This window comes from Podarcis tiliguerta (assembly GCF_965153285.1).
Source record: "Podarcis tiliguerta genome assembly, chromosome: 2".
In the NCBI taxonomy this organism is placed as follows: Eukaryota; Metazoa; Chordata; class Lepidosauria; order Squamata; family Lacertidae; genus Podarcis; species Podarcis tiliguerta.
In genome coordinates this window covers 116,368,859-116,387,162 of record NC_139535.1, presented here as the reverse complement: position 1 = coordinate 116,387,162, position 18,304 = coordinate 116,368,859, and the positions used below count along the sequence as shown (strand labels likewise).

General features: G+C 45.6%; 1 protein-coding gene across 4 annotated transcripts in view; it reads left to right on the top strand.

Moving 5' to 3' along the window:
* The first annotated feature begins 72 nt into the window (after positions 1-72).
* PRKAG1 (protein kinase AMP-activated non-catalytic subunit gamma 1) overlaps positions 73-18,304 on the top strand; it is a 20,787-nt gene continuing 2,555 nt past the window's right edge. Inside the window, exons 1-11 of one of the 4 annotated variants that reach the window (XM_083427913.1) lie at positions 73-224; positions 5,602-5,650; positions 7,607-7,713; positions 9,813-9,894; positions 10,004-10,062; positions 10,925-10,970; positions 11,918-11,972; positions 14,432-14,558; positions 14,731-14,896; positions 16,472-16,509; positions 17,577-17,723. In XM_083427913.1, the coding sequence (XP_083284039.1) occupies positions 216-224; positions 5,602-5,650; positions 7,607-7,713; positions 9,813-9,894; positions 10,004-10,062; positions 10,925-10,970; positions 11,918-11,972; positions 14,432-14,558; positions 14,731-14,896; positions 16,472-16,509; positions 17,577-17,723 (885 nt within the window). In that variant the 5' untranslated portion in view covers positions 73-215. Of the gene's footprint in view, positions 488-5,601; positions 5,651-7,603; positions 7,714-9,812; positions 9,895-10,003; positions 10,063-10,924; positions 10,971-11,917; positions 11,973-14,431; positions 14,559-14,730; positions 14,897-16,471; positions 16,510-17,576; positions 17,724-18,304 lie in introns of all 4 variants that reach the window. The other 3 variants (XM_083427912.1, XM_083427914.1, XM_083427915.1) reach the window with 3 other exon arrangements.

Genomic DNA, 18,304 nt, shown 5'->3' with positions numbered 1-18,304 from the left:
CGGGTGGGCGGGCGGGCGCGGAAACCGCCTTATTTTTACGTCCGGACGTGGAGCGGCGCGCTTTTCTTTTTTGTTCCTTCCGCTTCCGTTCACGTGACGCCGCGTCCTGGCGGAAGTGAGGGCAGTGATGCGTCAAGGCGGACGCTCAGGTTTATGCTTGGGCGGTAACTGGAGCGGGAGCTGCCACCCCTTCTCCGGGGGCAGCGGCGGGGATCATGGAGGCGGTAAGTGGCAGCGGGGCTCGGGAGTTTCCGTCTCGTGCTCCCTCCCTCCTTCCTCTCGGCTCCTCCCTTTCCCCACCCTTAATAGAGAGCTCTGGGGGTCTTTTAAGCGAGTGGGGGAGGCTACAGAATCATGGCTGAGTTGGAAGAGACTTCGAGGGTCGTCTAGTGCAACCCCTTTTGCCCAGCGCGGAACTCGAACCCAGGACCCGGAGATCTAAGAGTCTCGCGCTCTACCGACGGAGCTATCAAATCAGGGCTAGATGGTGTGTGTGGTGTCAATACCTGTAGCTGTATGTCTCCGTCTACTTTATTTCGTAAAATTTATGCGCTGCTTGATTGTGAAAAAACCAAACCAAGCCTCAAAGCAGTTCACAAAAAGATAAAGCAGTGAAATCGAGAAAGGTTCGTGACCCTCCTAAAACAAGCAGAAGTTAAAAGACTAGAACAGATTAGAATCACTTCAAGTTTCTAAAGAATCTGGGTCGGCTTGTCTAAACAGGAGAGGTTTCAGCAGGTGCTGGATCTTTCCAGAGCACTGCTTGAGCTCTCAAATAGGCTGGGAGTTCCGTAGCTGCCATATTACGAAATGGTCCAGTTCTTACAAGTGTGGAATGGGTATTACGTGGCACCCGTAGTAGTACCACATAGGCTGATCAAAATGGTCGAGTGAGCACATGTATATATTATATATATGTGTGTGGATAGATAGATTGTGTGTGTAATTGCTGCTTTTATGTAGCGCTTTTAGAGTGTGCAGAGTGCTCCATGTGAATTATCTTAGTAACCTGCACCTGCTTGATGACACTAAGGATAAGTTGGTTGCTATCCCCATATTGTAAATGGTTGGGCTGAGGTGGAGTGACAGCAACTTGTTCTTGGTTGTCAATGCAAATGTTACTGCAGCCTGCTTGTAACTATTCATGCTTAAGACAGAACTATAGGGGTGTAAAAGAATGTCTGGGGTGTTGGCGGGGGCACATAAAGATGCTAGCAGCTATTTCTGTGACTGATTTGAAAAGCTTTAAGATGCAATTAACTCCTCAAGTACATTTGCTGATCCGGATCTCTGTTGCATATCTTCTCCTTAAGGATACCTTGGACCACAATGAAAAACCCCCACTTACTTTAACTGAGTATAGGATTGCAAGTTAACTTAGCCACCTCCTTCCCTCTTTGGGAATGAAAAGGAGGCAGAGCCAGTGCTGCTTCCCATCCACTGTGACCGCAAAGAAGCCATTTGCCTTGGCAGCTGTCAGTAAAAGTAACTTCTCTGCAAATACAGCCTTAACCTCTGAGTGTGCACTGATGGGATGCACAGCAGCATGTCTTCTGATTTCTCCTGGAGGGAACGTGGGGCAGGCAAAGGTCACAGTCCTTTGCACACTTAGATTAACTCCATGAGATTTACTTCTGAGTAAACATGAGTATGTGGTGCGATGTGGCCTAGCATGTTGCAGCATCATGAAATATCTGCTCTACCTCTGTACTTATCCTCCTTTCAAGATAATGTGTGTTCTACTCATAGCGATGCTTCAGTGCAACAAGCATAATGCAATATGCCATTAACATTCTTTTATAAAAATAGTTATGAGGCATTATTATGCCAGAAGCATCTTTTTTAATCCACCTCAATTTTTCTTTTTAATATTTATTTTCATTAAATAAAAAACATGGAATTCTGTATCATGTAAGAACTAAGGAATTGGAGAGAGAAAATACAATTTAGTTAAAAGTAAAAATTAAACATAAAAAGGAGAGTGGCTCAAGTCTGGGTTGCATTCAGAATCCCAGGAAGAAGAATACTTATTGGTATTGGAGCACAATAACATGCCCCTTTCTGTTTTGCTTTGTAAGTATCAGTCTATTGTCCTTGTAGGTCTTGTGATATTCTCACTTGAAGCGTTACTAATAAATCTTTAAGTCGTGGTGTATCTCACTGGAGGCATTTGATCTAGCCTGATAATTTGCCAAAGCTTTGCGCCCCTGGAAGGAATTTGAAATGTTGCCTCTGGCCTGTTCAGCTGGCTTAATTTTTTTTCAAAAATCCTGGCTGCCGGGTGCCTCTTTCCTGTGTTGTGGAGGCTGTGGGAGAAACAATGGCATGGTAGAAATTGTTATTGGTGTGCTCAGGCGTGGCCAGGAATAGGAAGCCATAAAGCCTGCTCAGCTTGTTTTCTGTACCAACTGGTGAAATTGTGGGCAGAAGCCTTTACTGTAACAGCAAATGTTCAAGTTCTCTGAAAAGTCTACAGTTTTCAGAGTCCATGAGGAGGGCAGTTTCTCCAGCTGCCTTTAAATCCAATTATCTATGCTCATGAGAGCCTGTCTCCTCTCTGATTCTGTTGCTGTTTGCTACATGTGAGCAGAGGCTTGTTGCCACTGAGCCCGTGACCTTCCCTAGTCTAATCCCAATTCTTATTTATATCCCTCAATGGTGCCTCCTGCATGACGCACAAACTGGTGTGGAACTACAGCAGGAGTGACAGCCCACCAGTTCTGGACACTGGCAAGCAAAGAGAGCTAGCACACATGAGTGATGATGGCTCAATAGGTTTGCAGGCTACATATATAGGGGGAAGTGCTGGGTTGCAGCAGAACAGTTTTCTTTTAAATGCAGATATTTATCTGTATTGCTTACGCTATGTGAGATTGCCTGCCTGTAGTGTTTGAAGCCAGAGTGTGTGTTGAAGCTAAATGCTGGGTTTATGTACAGATAGACACTCATACAGAGACTGTAGTTAAAGAATCCCTGCGCATATGTGCCTGAGATGGGAGTATGGGCAAGTATATGGAGGCTTCCGTAGTGCAAATTATATTTTTAAATGAGACATGAAACAAAAAAAAAGTAATAATCCTTTTTAAAATTATAAAGGTGATGGCAACTGACATTCAAGGAATTATAGTTACAAGGAGCATGAACTTGGTGGTAGTAGTAGTAATAATAATAATAATAATAATAATAATAATAATAATAATAATAACAACGCCCTGCCTGGGTTGCCCAGCCACTTTGATCAGCTTCCAACTAAATATAATATAAAAACACAGTGAAACATTCAAATATTAAAAACTTCATTTCAGTGGTACCTCGGGTTCCATACGCTTCAGGTTCTATATGCTTCAGGTTACAGACTCTGCTAACCCAGAAATAGTACCTCGGGTTAAGAGCTTTGCTTCAGGATGAGAACAGAAATCGTGCTTCACAAATGTACACATCCTTTACATATCCTTTACTTTCCCTCCCTTCCTATTTGGTCTATTCCTTTTGAACAGGTTATATCCCTCAATTCCTACATTCCAGTCTCATCGCACCAGGTTTCAGTAATGTCTACCAGGTCGTATTTGCCATCCTGTATTAAAAACTCAATTAATCTTACTTGTTTCCCATACTCTGTACATTTGTGTAGAGACAGACAATTGAAACCATAAGCCGTTCCTCCAGCTACTTCCTTCCTGTAGTATCTTGCCCTTTAGTAGGTTTCTGGAGCAGCTTCAATTACTGTATTTTTTGCTCTATAAGACTCACTTTTTCCCTCCTAAAAAGTAAGGGGAAATGTGTGTGTGTGTCTTATGGAGCGAATGCAGGCTGCACAGCTATCACAGAAGCCAGAACAGCAAGAGGGATTGCTGCTTTCACTGTGCAGGGATCCCTCTTGCTGTTCTGGCTTCTGAGATTCAAAATATTTTATCTTGTTTTCCTCCTCCAAAAACTAGGTGCGTCTTATGGTCTGGTGCGTCTTATAGAGTGAAAAATACGGTATGCAAAATGGAAAGACAAACTTACCCTGCGGAAACCTTCTCTTTCTTGGAAATATTTCCCCCCACATCCTTACATGAGAGGCTATGTGCAGATGTTTTCACATGCCATGATGATGATGATTTATTGAATTTATATACTGCCCTATGCCCGGAGGTCTCTTGATTAACGTTTAATCGGGTGCCAGAGGCCATGTAGAATTGTTCTGGAGTTTCCATGTCTGTACTGAAGGCTACAGGCTGATCACCCACATCCTGCAGAATGTATGTTAAGAAAACTGTCATGAAGCTTGAATGCTGCTGTGAAAGTTACACTTTTTGAGAACTTTTGTGTGTTCAACAATCTGGATTTTCTTTGATTTACTTGCAGTCCTTAAGACTGAGAACATGGAAGAATTTTGCACACTTCACATTTCTGAAATAATTTTGTTCAGCGCAAATTCATCTCAGAAAACCTTCTTGTCACCCGCAGCAAGATGTTTGCTGGTTTTGGTTTCAACCAGTGCAATCTGCTTAGGAAGCCTGCTTTTCTGGTTATCTTCGGCTTACATTTTCTCCTGTAAACACCGTTTTGTGTGTGTGTGAGGTAGAAAGACGTCTTTCTGTAGGCAGACTCCTGGTTGGACTGCAGCAAGAATCTTGGCCCAGAGTTCAGCTTTAAATTGTACTGTACAGGTTTTGTTGCTCAGGTGAGGCTTGGCCACACTTCCCTTTGCCGTGGAGACCTTTCCTATTTTAACATGACCAGGGTCTCCGGGCAGCTTTTGAATGGTGGCGGCTTCCTTCCCAGCTTGGAAGTCGACAGCTGGGGTTTGTCATGCCCTGGAAACTATGCTGACCATTGTGGGAACATAATGAAGTTTTCGTGGGAGAAGGGACAGGAGTCACCGAGGGCACAGTTCCACCCTTCCAGCTGCTGGGAAGGAGCCTGCAGAAGTGCCACTGTCAGCATTTCCCCATGCTGTGCTCACATTCCCTGACTTTAAGGAGGTGGGTCTCCTGAACTGGAGGTCTTAATTGGACAGCAAAGGGACTGCCAGCAGTCTGGTTCTGGGTCAGCTGTGGGATGCATAGTTGCATCCTGGACATAAAAAATGAGAATGTCCTCCCCCTTCACGCACCCAGGCCCTCTCTGAGGGGTGTCTTCCTGATGTGCCACCACGTGCTTTCTGCACTTGTGTGTGTACATGGGCTGTATCTGTGTGTACATAAGTTTTCTTCCTTGCATCATCCTAACCATCCTGTGAAGTAACTAGGCTGAGTAATTGCGACAAGGTGAGCTTCGTGGCTGAAGAGGAATATGAACCCATTCAAATCCCGGTAGCCTGGATGTCCAAGACGCTTGTTTCTTTCCTTTCTGAACTGTTCATACAATAGTTGCAGTCAAGCATCTCTCTTGCATGCGTCTGTCTTTGTGTGTGTGAGTCAGTCAATCAATCAATCAATCAATCAATCAATCTTCCCTTAGCTCAGATTTGGGGGAGCTGTGGCTCTCCAGGTGACATTCGGCTACACCTCCCATGATCCCTGACCAGTGTCCGTGTTGGCAGCTGCAGGATGCTGGAGGAGTTGTAGCTAATCACCCCTGATCTCCTATTTCTCTGTGTTTTATTCTTTGCAGGCCACTGTTCCTGAGAGTGGACTGGAGAAAAGCCTGCCCTCGCCAGAAGGTGAGTGTCACACCTCGGGAGGATGCTCTGGGGTGCTGAGCAGAGGGTGGTCTATGCGTGTGATGACATTATGAAGATACGGTGCTTGAAATGTGCCTTTGGAGAGCACTGTTCATCTTTCAGTCAGCAAGACCCTCCTGGGTGATGGGATACTCACAGGCCCTATTAGATCGCTAAGGTTTTCCTAAGGGATTCTAACTCCCACCAATATGGCTCCACCAGTATTTGCTTGGCTTACAAACCAGCCTCCATTTTTCCTTGCCATCACCATCCACAAGTCTTCTGGTATCCTTAAAGGTCTTGGGGGGGAAAGTCGGGGATTTCCCTCAATCATGTTTGGGTGGGTGGGGCGGGGAGAAAATAAGAAACAGCAGGAAAAGACTTCACTCCCAAGTCTTAGGTGCTCCTTTGTGCCTTCAGGGATAGCTCAGTTGGTACGAGAGCATGAGACTCTTAATCTCAGGTTTGTGAGTAGGGCAAAAGATTCCTGCATTGCAGGGGGTTGGACTTGATTGTCTTTGTGTGCCCTCCAACTCTATGATCGTAAGGCCTGGAGAAGTGGAGTTGTATCTCACTTGCACAGAGGCTTGACTACGAAAAGGAATGAAGGGAAAGACTCACCGCAATTTTTCCCTTCCCAAACCACAGTGCACATGAGTCCCAGGCCCAGTGAAAGGGTGGATAAGGGCATTCCTTTGGCTTGGGGTCACTTGTCGCTGGTAAGATAGTGATTTGTGGATACTTGCCCTTGGCCATAGGCTGACTCATTGTCATGTGTTTTCGCACTCTGAGACTTACTGAAGTTTGACATTTTTTATATGTGCCTTCCTACACCCCTCAAGCTTACTCCTCAATCCCCAGAGTGGGTCACTCTAGACCAGGCAGGGAGAACCTGTGGCCCTGGGACTCCAGCTCTCATCAGCCTTTGCTAGCATGGCTAATGGCCAGGAATGATGGGAGCTGCTCTAGGCCATTGAGCCTGGCATTGCCACCTCACCAAATGTTGAGGGCTTCTTCATCACCGTCTTTCTCTCCAGAACAAGCCAAAATATCATTTTCCCTCCCAAAGTGGCCGTCTGAGCAATTCAGAGCAGAAGGATGCAATTTCTGCCTTTCCAGGAATGGCCACTACCCCTTTCTTAGGCTCATAGCTTCTCGTCTCTTTAAGACACTCTCCTTCCCAGGGTAGGCCTTCAGGTAGTCTCCTGCTCGGTGGTAGTGTGGCCTCAGCATCCTGAGAAACTCTAGCTCCAGTTTTTGAAAGCAAATTATATTGTATGGCTGTGGAGATAAGCTGGGAAACTCAGGAGAACGTCCTGAAGCAGGACGGGGTGGTTGGAAGGAGTCATGGGTGCTCGAGAGCCAGTGTGGTGTAGTGGTTAAGAGCGGTAGTCTCATAATCTGGGGAACCGGGTTCCCGTCTCCGCTCCTCCACATGCAGCTGCTGGGTGACCTTGGGCCAGTCACACTTCTCTGAAGTCTCTCAGCCCCACTCACCTCACAGAGTGCTTGTTGTGGGGGAGGAAGGGAAAGGAGAATGTTAGCCGCTTTGAGACTCCTTAAAGGGAGTGAAAGGTGGGATATCAAATCCAAACTCTTCTTCTTCTTCTCTGACTAATTCCTTAGTGGGTAGAAACAGCAGAATGGAAGGTGTAAAAGGCTATACAAAGAAATGCAGATTTGCTTGATTTCCAGGAGTGTTTTAATGCATGGCGGATTTAGTCCTGAGAATAATATCATTACTGTTCTATTGTAAGCTCCTTGAGGTAGGGCTCTCCCTCCCTCCCCACAACCAGTTTATATTATTCTGTAAAGCAATAAGGCTATACAAAGAATAAATCATAATGGAAAACTCCAAATCTCATGCTCCTTCCTTGCCTTCTGTTCTCTTTTGAGAGGTGAAGAGCGTTTTGGCAGTCTGCACTCATAGGCCCCTTGTGCTTGTTTCCACAGCAGATGAGGATTCCGGCAGTGGCATCTACACATGCTTCATGAAATCGCACCGCTGCTACGACCTCATTCCAACGAGCTCCAAGCTTGTGGTCTTTGACACTTCTCTGCAGGTGGGTAGCAGCATGTTCTTCCAGAGGGCAGAGGAGGAGGAGCCTCTAGCAAGCTTCCAAGATTCCTGGCTAAAGCATCATTCCTTCTTAACAGTCGGGACGCCCACAGACAAGAGCAGGGTTTCAGCATAAGTGGGACAGTGTCAGGGGTGCAGAGAGAGATTAGTTTGGAAGACTGAGCAGGGGTGTGTGCGCACGCATGCATATATGTGCTGCTCTTATGCTGCTGTAGAACCCCAGCAGCATGAGGGCAGTCATAGGCATAAGGCCCGGGGGCCAGATCCGGCCCAATCACCTCAATCCAGCCCGCGGACGGTCCGGGAATCTGCATGTTTTTACATGTGTAGAAAGTGTCCTTTTATGTAAAATGCATCTCTGGGTTATTTGTGGGGCCTGGCTGGGTTTTTTACAGGAGCAGAATGTGTCCTTTTATTTAAAATGCATCTCTGGGTTATTTGTGGGGCATAGGAATTCATTTATTCCCCCCCCCCCCAAAAAAAATATAGTCCGACCCCCCACAAGGTCTGAGCGACAGTGGACCAGCCCCCTGCTAAAAAAGTTTCCTGACCCCCCGCATAAACCATCAGTGTGTTACGAAAGCAGGTGGCCTTCTGCTTACTTAATTAATTTATGGGGCCTGCTTGACACTAGAGATGCATATTTATAGGGACCACTGTAATCTGCTATTGTAATTTGTTTTTTAATGTTGTATTTTGAATTGTTATGAACTTCTCTGGGGCCTTGGAGTGAAGGGTGGGTAATAAATCAAATTCTGCTACTACTATTAATATTTTAGGCTGCATCCACAGAAGTATAGTGTGCAGATCAAGGGAAGTAAAAGTACCACTCTATTCTGCCTTGGCCAGACCACACCTGGAGTATTGTGTCCAGTTCTGGGTGCCACAATTTAAGAAAGATGTTGACAAGCTGGAACATGTGCAGAGGAGGGCAACCCTGATGATCAAGGGTATAGGAAACCAGGCCTTATGAGGAGTGCTTGAGGGAGCTGGGTATGCTTAGCCTGGAAAAGCTGAGACTGAGAAATATGACAGCCATCTTCAAGTATCTCAAGTGCTGTCACATGGAAGAGGGAACAAGCTTGCTTTCTTCTGCTCTGGAGGGTAGGACCCAAACCAAAGGCTTCAAGATACAAAAAAGGAGATCAGGAAGAACTTTCTGACAGTAAGAGTTGTTTGACAGTGGAACGGCCTCCTTTGGGAGGTTGTGGATTCTCCTTCCGTGGAGGCTTTTAAGCAGAGCTTGGGTGGCCATCTGTCCTGGATGCTCTAGCTGAGATTCCTGCATTGCAGGGGGTCAGACTAGATGATCCTTGGGGTCACTTTCAGCTCTACAATTCTATGATTCTAATGGGGAGAACTGGAATTGGATGTGTGCCACTGACACAGGCTTCTGCTGCAAGAAATGGGTTAGCCTTGAAGTTGCCACAGGACACCAGACATCTTTTGCTAATCAGCCACTTCTCTGGGAATCTCCATGGACATATTTATGCTTCTTCACATTACTTTCTCAGCAGAACACTGAGTTGAGAGCGCATTAAGGGCACGTTAAGCTGAAGGATCCTGCCAACCTAGCAGTTCGAAAGCACGTCAGAGTGCAAGTAGATAAATAGGTACCGCTCCGGCGGGAAGGTAAACAGCATTTCCGTGCGCTGCTCTGGTTCACCAGAAGCGGCTTAGTCATGCTGGCCACATGACCCAGAAGCTGTACGCCGGCTCCCTCGGCAAATAAAGCGAGATGAGCACCGCAACCCCAGAGTCATCCGCGACTGGACCTAATGGTCAGGGGTCCCTTTACCTTTACCTTTAAGCTGAAGGAGCTGCCTTTGGGTGGAGTTCAGCATGGCACTATGGAGGTTGTTCCCTCAATGCAAGCCTTCCTGCTTGCCCAACTAAGCTATCTTCTGTTTCCTCCTTTCACATGCAGTTCTGGGGGTTCTCCCACCCCTCCAGAGCAGATTTGGGGAAGGAGGGGAGGGAGCCCTGTTGTGCTAGCAGGAGTCCTTGAGCTGGTTTCCAGTAACAGAATCGAGTGGTTGAATTGGCCCTACTGTGTGACTGTACTTTTCATTTGACTTTCAGGTCAAGAAAGCCTTCTTTGCTCTGGTGACTAATGGTGTGAGAGCCGCCCCCCTTTGGGACAGCAAAACACAAAGCTTTGTAGGTAAGCGTATCTCCTCTGAAGCATACAAGGCGGATGTCTTTTGTCTTCCTGCCCACCCCCAGCTGACTGCTTAAGCTGAGCTCTTTCCTCCCTTTTCTCTGCCGTATAGGAATGCTCACAATCACGGATTTCATCAACATCCTGCATCGCTATTACAAATCAGCCATGGTAAGTACATTTTGGGCAATATCATCCCCTTCTACGTTAAAAACAGCCAATATATACTGAGATGATTTTGTCTGAAAAGTGGTTTTTAATACAGAATTGTCAGCTGACATTGAATCTTGACTATTTTGAGTTTCCCAAGAACAAGTTTCTAGCCCCTAGGGCTTCTGAAAGTTTTCCTCTGCAATGAGTGAGTGGAAACATACAGAGCCAGTGTGGTGTAGTGGTTAAGAGCGGTAGTCTCGTAATCTGGGGAACTGGGTTCGCGTCTCCGCTCCTCCACATGCAGCTGCTGGGTGACCTTGGGCCAGTCACACTTCTCTGAAGTCTCTCAGCCCCACTCACCTCACAGAGTGTTTGTTGTGGGGGAGGAAGGGCAAGGAGAATGTTAGCCGCTTTGAGACTCCTTAAAGGGAGTGAAAGGCGGGATATCAAATCCAAACTCTTCTTCTTATTATTAGAGAGGGTGAGTTTGGGGCTGGACTTCAGTTTTGGTCTCAGGAGTGTTTTTCTATTCTGTTCAATAATTTCTATGCTCCAGTCAGTTCCAGGATGGTTAGCAGTACAAAACAGAGCGTAACAAATCTAAAAATAATACATTCAGTAAAAAGAAAAGAAAAAAGACACAGCAGCAATAAGCTCTTCACTCCTTGTGGACACTGATGTCACTCTCTGGAGTCCAGAGCTCTAGTCAACTGGGTGCTGCCTCTGATATTGGTGGGGGAACGACTTCTTCCATAGCTGGAATATTAAATTCCACCCTGAGTTCCCAAAGCAAGCAGGAGCTCCCAACACTTGCAGAGGTGGCACAAAGGCCTGTGGCTTCCGTTGCACTGATGATCTGCTCTGTTTCTGGTGTCTGCAGGTGCAGATCTATGAGCTGGAGGAGCACAAGATCGAAACATGGCGAGGTGAGGAGAAGGAGGGTGTGGGGCAAATACAATACAGAGCACTTCTGGAGGGGAAGAATTAGAACCAGAAGAATGTGTGTCGAGTGTATCCAGCCATGGTGGAGAAGGAGTTGCTATGCATCTGGCAAAGCGCTTTTCTTCCTCCATGGTTTCCAATTCACGCCCTCCTTCCCCTGGCCAGCAGGAGGAGCTGTAGGTTTCTCTTGCTCCCCATGCATAGAACATAGCTGGCAAGTGTCCCTTATTTGAAGGGACAGTCCCTTATTCCAGCGCCATGTCCCGCTGCTGTCCCTTATTGATGGATGTCCCTTAAATGTCCCTTAAATTATGTCCCTTAAATTTCAAAGGAAGCAGCTCTTCTCCCTGCCGGCCAGGGAGGAGGGAGGCTCCAACTGTGTTGCTTGGCTGTGTTGCTCACCCAATAAGAAGTCTAAGAACGACTGGGGGGTGGAGCTTGCATGCCTTGTGTGTGTGGCTAGTTAATGCAAGCTGAGGGGTTTTTTGAATGCTGGACGCCATTTTGTTGCACGTGCTGCTGCAAACTTTGCAGTGCAAAGCCAGGCTGGGGAGCCATCTTAAGTTGAGGCTGCATAGGCCTTGTGGTGCACGTGATTCAGATTCTATTCAGTTGAACGTCTGGTTACAAAGTTGGTTGGACAGTATTCTCGAAGCTACCAACATGAGTTTGACTAGACTGCAGGAGGACAGGAAGACTGGAGTGCCTGGAAGGGGCGAGGCTGCAGGCCCCTTATTTTGGCTGCTGGTCCCTTCTTTTCAAGGCTGCTGGTCCCTTATTTTCAAATCTGTAAGTTGACAGCTATGGCATAGAATCATAGAATTGTAGAGTTGGACGGGACCCTGAGGATAACACAGTATCTGTGTTTCCTCTTCTACCTCCCAACACTTTGGTTCCATTGCATAACTGACACTTTCTCTCCCACATACAGAAGTCTACCTGCAGGACTCCTTCAAGCCCCTGGTCTGCATTTCACCTAGTGCCAGGTAAGAAGCTCTGCCAATATGTGGTTGGGGGCTAAACTGTGTCTGCATTTTTTAAAAAAAAAGTCTTGCCAAGTTCTTGCTTTCTACCATCGCCCCATCTGCCAGCCTCCTTGTTTTGCCCTGCCAAAGCCGCCACCGGTCAGTGGATTCCTCAGTCATCTCTTGCCCCTGGACTGTAGTGATTCTGCCTCCTGTGCCTTGGCGGTCCTCTGCACAAATGCATTCTGATCTCCTTTCTTCTCCAGTACCTCCTGAGTTGCTCAGGAGGTGTGATGAAAGTACCCACAGAAAAGCAGGTGACTAGTGCCAAGCTACATGCATAAAGAGAGGGCTTTGGCTTGTATCTAGCAAAGCTCTCCCATTGGTCGAAGGCAATGCAACTTGTGCAATGCAACTTCCCCTTCCCCTCTTCTCCCCACATAATTTGTGTGCGCGCGCATGGGGTTGTAGAAGGAGCAGAAATTCCACTGGTTAGGGGGAAGCCCTTGTGCAAACCAGGCAACCTCAATGGATACAACCCCATACACTATGAGCCAAACACATGTGGGTACCATATGCATCCACATGCAATATTGGCACCCTGAGAACCTCAGCTTCTCTGTTATGAACCAAGTTTCTAGCTCGCTTGGTTATGAGGAGAAATTTAGAAACAAGGGGACCATTTTTCGGGAAGGCTAGACAATAGTGGGATTCCACATAGTTCTTCCCTAGAAAGCTTTCTGCCCTGCACCTTAAGTCCATTCCTTGCCACAAAATAATTTGCAAGCTGAAAAGAAGAAGAAGAAGAGGAGTTTGGATTTGATATCCCGCTTTATCACTACCCAAAGGAGTCTCAAAGCTGCTAACATTCTCCTTTTCCTTTCCTCCCTCCACAACAAACACTCTGTGAGGTGAGTGGGGCTGAGAGGCTTCAAAGAAGTGTGACTGGCCCAAGGTCACCCAGCAGCTGCATGTGGAGGAGCAGGGAATCGAACCCGGTTCACCAGATTACGTGACTACCGCTCTTAACCGCTACACCACACTGGCTCCCTTAAGAGACAAGAAATGGTCCCTTAAGAGACAAGGATAAATTACAGAATACACAGACACTTCATTTAAATGCTTTTGAGTGGATATCACTGATCTACAGTCTTTATTAGAGTTCCTCTCACAATAGTCCTGTTAAAAGGAGGTGACTATTACCGCTGCGTTACAGATGAGGAACTGAGGCTGAAAGATGGTGAACTTGCTTTATGGCATAGATGGGCAGCTAGCGGCCTGCAGGCTACCTCTGAGCAGTTTTTATTTGAACCCTGGTGCTCCCACCAAATTTCAGTTGAGGTGCGGTAAACTATTTACTCACAGCGATACGTTTTCCAGTTGTACAAGAGAGAAGGAGGGACTGCCCTTCAGTGTAACACCGCTCTCTTTGATTTTTCTCTGTAATGTCACAGCTGTGCTTGATCCCATGTGTTGCTGCATGAAAGTAAGCCCTTTCTGCAGGGGTGGGGAACCTCGAGTACTCCCGGTGTTGTTGGACTACAACTCCCATAATTCCTGAGGGGAGTTGGGCAGAAACCTGGCAACCTGTATGGATTTTTTGTGTGTGACAAAATACACTTTTGCCCTCCTCCCTCCCTGGCTGCTGTCTGGAAACTAGAGCAGCCCCCAGAGAATAGAGAATTAGGCTATTCCTGTTCTAGGCCCCCCATAAGGTCTATGAGATAATGATATTAACTCATTATTATGTTCCTGGGACTACTTGGATTCCCATCCTGTCATCTTTCCCAGTCAAGAGGAAGGAATTGTGAGATGGATTCCCCCCAATATGCAACTTATTTTTTTAAAAAAATATGTTTTTTATTAAAGATTTCTTAGTTTACAAAAATATGTGCATTGTCTCTTTTTCAAGTTGTGTTTTCTACAGAGGTTTCATTTGTTGTGAGACATTAGTGTTACATACAGTAGATGCAACTGATTTTCATCATCTGTTTGTGAGTGACTTTCCCACAAAATGGTGCCCAAAATGGATTACAACATATCAAATGAACAGTTGTGAGTACAGCAATTGTCATTCCACTGTGGTTCACCGCAATTCACTTACATGCCTCAGATGGTGGTGCTATTCTTTAAGTATTAGTATTTATTATGTCTGTTAGTCACTTATATACAAAAGTCTCAAAGTGACTTAGCAAGAGAAATAGTAGCTACACCTCTCACTTGTGGCAGCCTTCCTTCCCAGCTCTCACTGGTGTCTTCCTTCTCCCTCTGTCTTCTCCTTGGGGTAGGTTGGACCATCAATTAAATAGAGCAAAACCCAGAAGTCATTGCCTGTCCTCCAAGAATCCCAGATGCACCTCCTCTTTCTCTCTCTCTCCCTCTCCCTGAGCTTTTGACACATCCCTTGTGGAGTCAGGCTGCTGAGTGTCCTTGTTGCTTCTCACCTGTGATATGCTTCCCCCAAACTTTGTGACTTCCAGCCTGTATGATGCAGTCACCTCCTTGATCCGGAACAAGATCCACCGCCTGCCTGTCATCGACCCTGACTCTGGGAACACGCTCTACATCCTGACGCACAAGCGCATCCTCAAGTTCCTCAAGCTGTTTGTGAGTGACCCCTGGCGCAGGCCAGCTCGAATATTTACGGCTGGCGTTGCTGCATTCCTCCCCCGTCCCTCTGCCCCGGAGCTGTTTGGCATAGCTGTGAGGTGCCATCTTGTTCCTTTTTGTCCACAGAGTTCCAGGTTGCTATAAGAAACTGTATCTTCTTATCCTGCAGATTGCAGAGTTTCCCAAGCCAGAATTCATGTCCAAAAGCATCGAGGAGCTGAAGATCGGCACCTACGAAAATATTGCCATGGTCCATACCAACACCCCTGTTTATGTGGCGCTGGGCATCTTTGTACAACAGCGGGTTTCTGCGTTGCCTGTGGTGGATGAGTCAGGTGAGGTGCATCTCTGCAGCGAGTGGCGCTCAGCCCATGTAGACAGTTAGGGTTCAAGCATTTCGTGTCTATCAGTGGGTTATATTTTAAATCAGTCTCTTGGAAAGAGCAGTGTGAACAAGAAGCTGCGCTGTGTTAAAAATAAGAACTGGATAAATTAAAGCCTTTTCACTTGAACAACTTTCCCAACGATATAATTACAAAGTGATCTATAATTACAAAGTGATCTAAAATACCTTGGAAAGATTCCCCAGTCAAATGTCTGGGTAGATACAGCCATGTTGGGCTGCCGTAGACAAAACAACACAAAACAAAATCCTTCCAGTAGCACCTTAGAGACCAATTAAGTTTGTTATTGGTATGAGCTTTTGTGTGCATGCACACTTCTTCGGATACCTGGGTAGATAGATAACACAAGATCTAAAGAATCCATCTAAATACAATCATTAAAAGTTGATACTTGAAGTTAAAAGTGAATCGAACTGCTGGTCACAGTGGAATACACCTTGGCTAAAGAAAACCATGGTTCTAAATATGATAATCGTACCGAAAGTTATATTCATACGATTGAATTTACCAGTAAGAGTTCTTCTTGAAATTCTTGATAACTAGGAAAAGAGCTTTAAGGATTTTATTTGGCAAATGAAAACAGTAGCCATAAAAACTCAGAGGAATAAAAATGGAGAGATAGCCGTTCCACCTATTACAATATATTATGAAGAGGCTATAATTGCTCACCTGAGAATGTGGTTCTATCCTGACAAGTTATTGGTCTTAGAACAGATTAATATTTTAGCAAGTTTAAAGAATATCTTATGGTGTGGTACACAATTTAATAAAGAAAGGATTAGCTCAAACCCATGTATATCAGCTATGCAGAATAACTGGTGTACACTAAAAGCAGACGGAAGATACATTTTATAATAATTAAATAAATACCTTTTTATAATATAATTATAATTATTGTAATGTTATAGTACTATAGTATAATTATTGTTATAAATACCTTTTATAATAATTAAGGAAGAAAATTTGCTTGGAAATATTTTTTGAAATTGTATGGATTTATGGAGCTTAGGAAATTATTTTAGGAAGATTCTGTATGGGTGTTTTATAAAACTATATGTGTGGTTTCTCTTGGCTGTTTATTTAGTTTAGTTTATTTTTAAAAAAAGATTATAGAATGCTTTACGTGCTCATTTTTCTTTGTTTGTTGAAAGGTCAGGGTTTGCACCCATGAAATAATAACTGTTCATGTTCAGGATCTGGCTACTATGTGTGGGGTCAGAAAAGAATTTCTTCCTCTGCCAAGTTCTAATTGGCTAGTGACCTAAGAGTGTTTTTCCCCTGTGTGGGTTGCTATTCTTCTTGGAACCACCTCCAGCCACTGATCCTATAAGCAGCATTTTCTAACACACCTGCTTTTTGCTTGTAATGCATTGCACTCCAAATTGTGGGGGGCAGTGCAGTCAATACAGTCATTGCGGCAGAGATATGAACAATATATGATATCAGGGGAGGGAAGCGAGTAAAATATTGAGATCACCTCTCAAAACTCCTGTCTCTGTCTTTCAGGCCGGGTTGTAGACATTTACTCCAAGTTTGATGTCATTGTAAGTATCTCCCCAGTCTTTGATGAATGCAGCTGGGATAGCTCAATTGGTAGAGCATGAGACTCTTAATCTCAGGGTCGTGGGTTTGAGCCCCGCGGTGGGCAAAAAGATTCCTGCATTGCAGAGGGTTGGACTAGATGACCCGTGGGTCCCTTTCAACTCTGCAATTCTATGTTTCTATGCATGGGAGTACATTTTGCTTTGCTTGCAGGCCCTGTCTCTCCCCAAATATTTTTCACGGGGCTCCATTTGGGTGTTAGGCATACCTGCAAAACTGGTGCGGTTTTAAGCTCTGGATGTTAAAGGGGCCAGGAAGCCTCCGTTTCCCACAGCAGAGAAAGTGTTGGTGATGTGGGCTAGTAGCCAATAGGATTTGGTTGGTGGCGCTTTCCTCAGAGTCCACTTGACTGGAGTCAGAAAGTAATGTTTCCTTGGCTCATGCTGGCTTAGACCACATTAACACCACACATTTAAGTTACTATGGGATCACCTTAAGCAGTTATAGCTTCTCCCAAAGAATTCTGGGAGCTATAATTCATTAAGGGTGCTGGGAGTTGCTAGGAGACAAACTGCAGCTCGCAGAATTATTTGGGAGAAGCTATGACCAGTTAAAGTGGCATTGCAGTACTTTAAATGTAGGGTGTGAATGTGGCCTTTGTGACCTTGAGTCCCACCTCTTCATTAACCCTTTCCTCCATGGAACATGACTTGGATCACGCCCTTAAATCGCCTGTGGGAATTTACTTTTGTTGACATTCTTCAATGCAGCTGCTGGCTGCTGATACAACAGGGTCTAACTTGTGTTGGCATCACAGAGCACCGATGAAAGGATGCTCCTGTATTGTTGCAAGGAATGCGCTTCTGGTCTTTCTGTCTTATCTTCTGTAAATGTGCTGCAAGCAGCCCTAGCATGGAAGCACACCATGCAGATTCAAATTTCACAGAGTGGGGAGAAACATTCTCCCACATTCTTGCACATGGATGTGGGGAGAACAGACTTTGGGAGTCGCATGAAAGTCAAGTATGCGGCCAGATCTCCTCACCTTGTCTGTCTTTTCTGTGACTAGAACCTGGCAGCAGAGAAAACGTACAACAACCTGGATGTGACGGTGACCAAGGCATTGCAGCATCGCTCACAGTACTTTGAGGGTGTGCTGAAGTGTTACAAGCATGAGACTCTGGAGACAATAATCAACCGGTTGGTGGAGGCCGAGGTAATCCCTATCTGGAGTTAAAGCGCTCAGCAAAGTTGAACTTAATAGAGGCAACTCCCCATTTTGCGCTGGGATTAGGTTCCGAGTGTTTAAGTGAAATCACGTATATTGGGAACACGGTTGAAAAAACCTGCAAACACTACAGTTGCTGCCTCCAAGCCTCCTTGCCCAGACTCCAACTCTCCATAGGCCTCAAAGGGCTCCTGGGATTGCACTTGCAAAGGCTCCTGGGCGCTGTTTTCTGCCATTTTCACACTCTTTTTGGGCTGATTTTGCCCCTTTTCATATAGCTTCCGAGTTTACAGTGATGCGCGTTTGCACGTGCATTGAATGTGCATAAATGGGGAGTTGCCTGTACTGAATCCCGATGGGAGGAGCACACTTTACCCTGAATATGATCACACCGAGACAGTCTTGAGTTTAGAAAATAAGAAAGCAACATTTATTACAGGGAATATATGTTGGATAGGAAAGATACTGGTTCTTTCTAGCTACGGTGGAGATTCCTTGAGCCATGCTTGCTCTTACATCTTCACAGGAGAGACACAAAAGGTGTCTCCTCTCCCAAGTTGAGGACAACG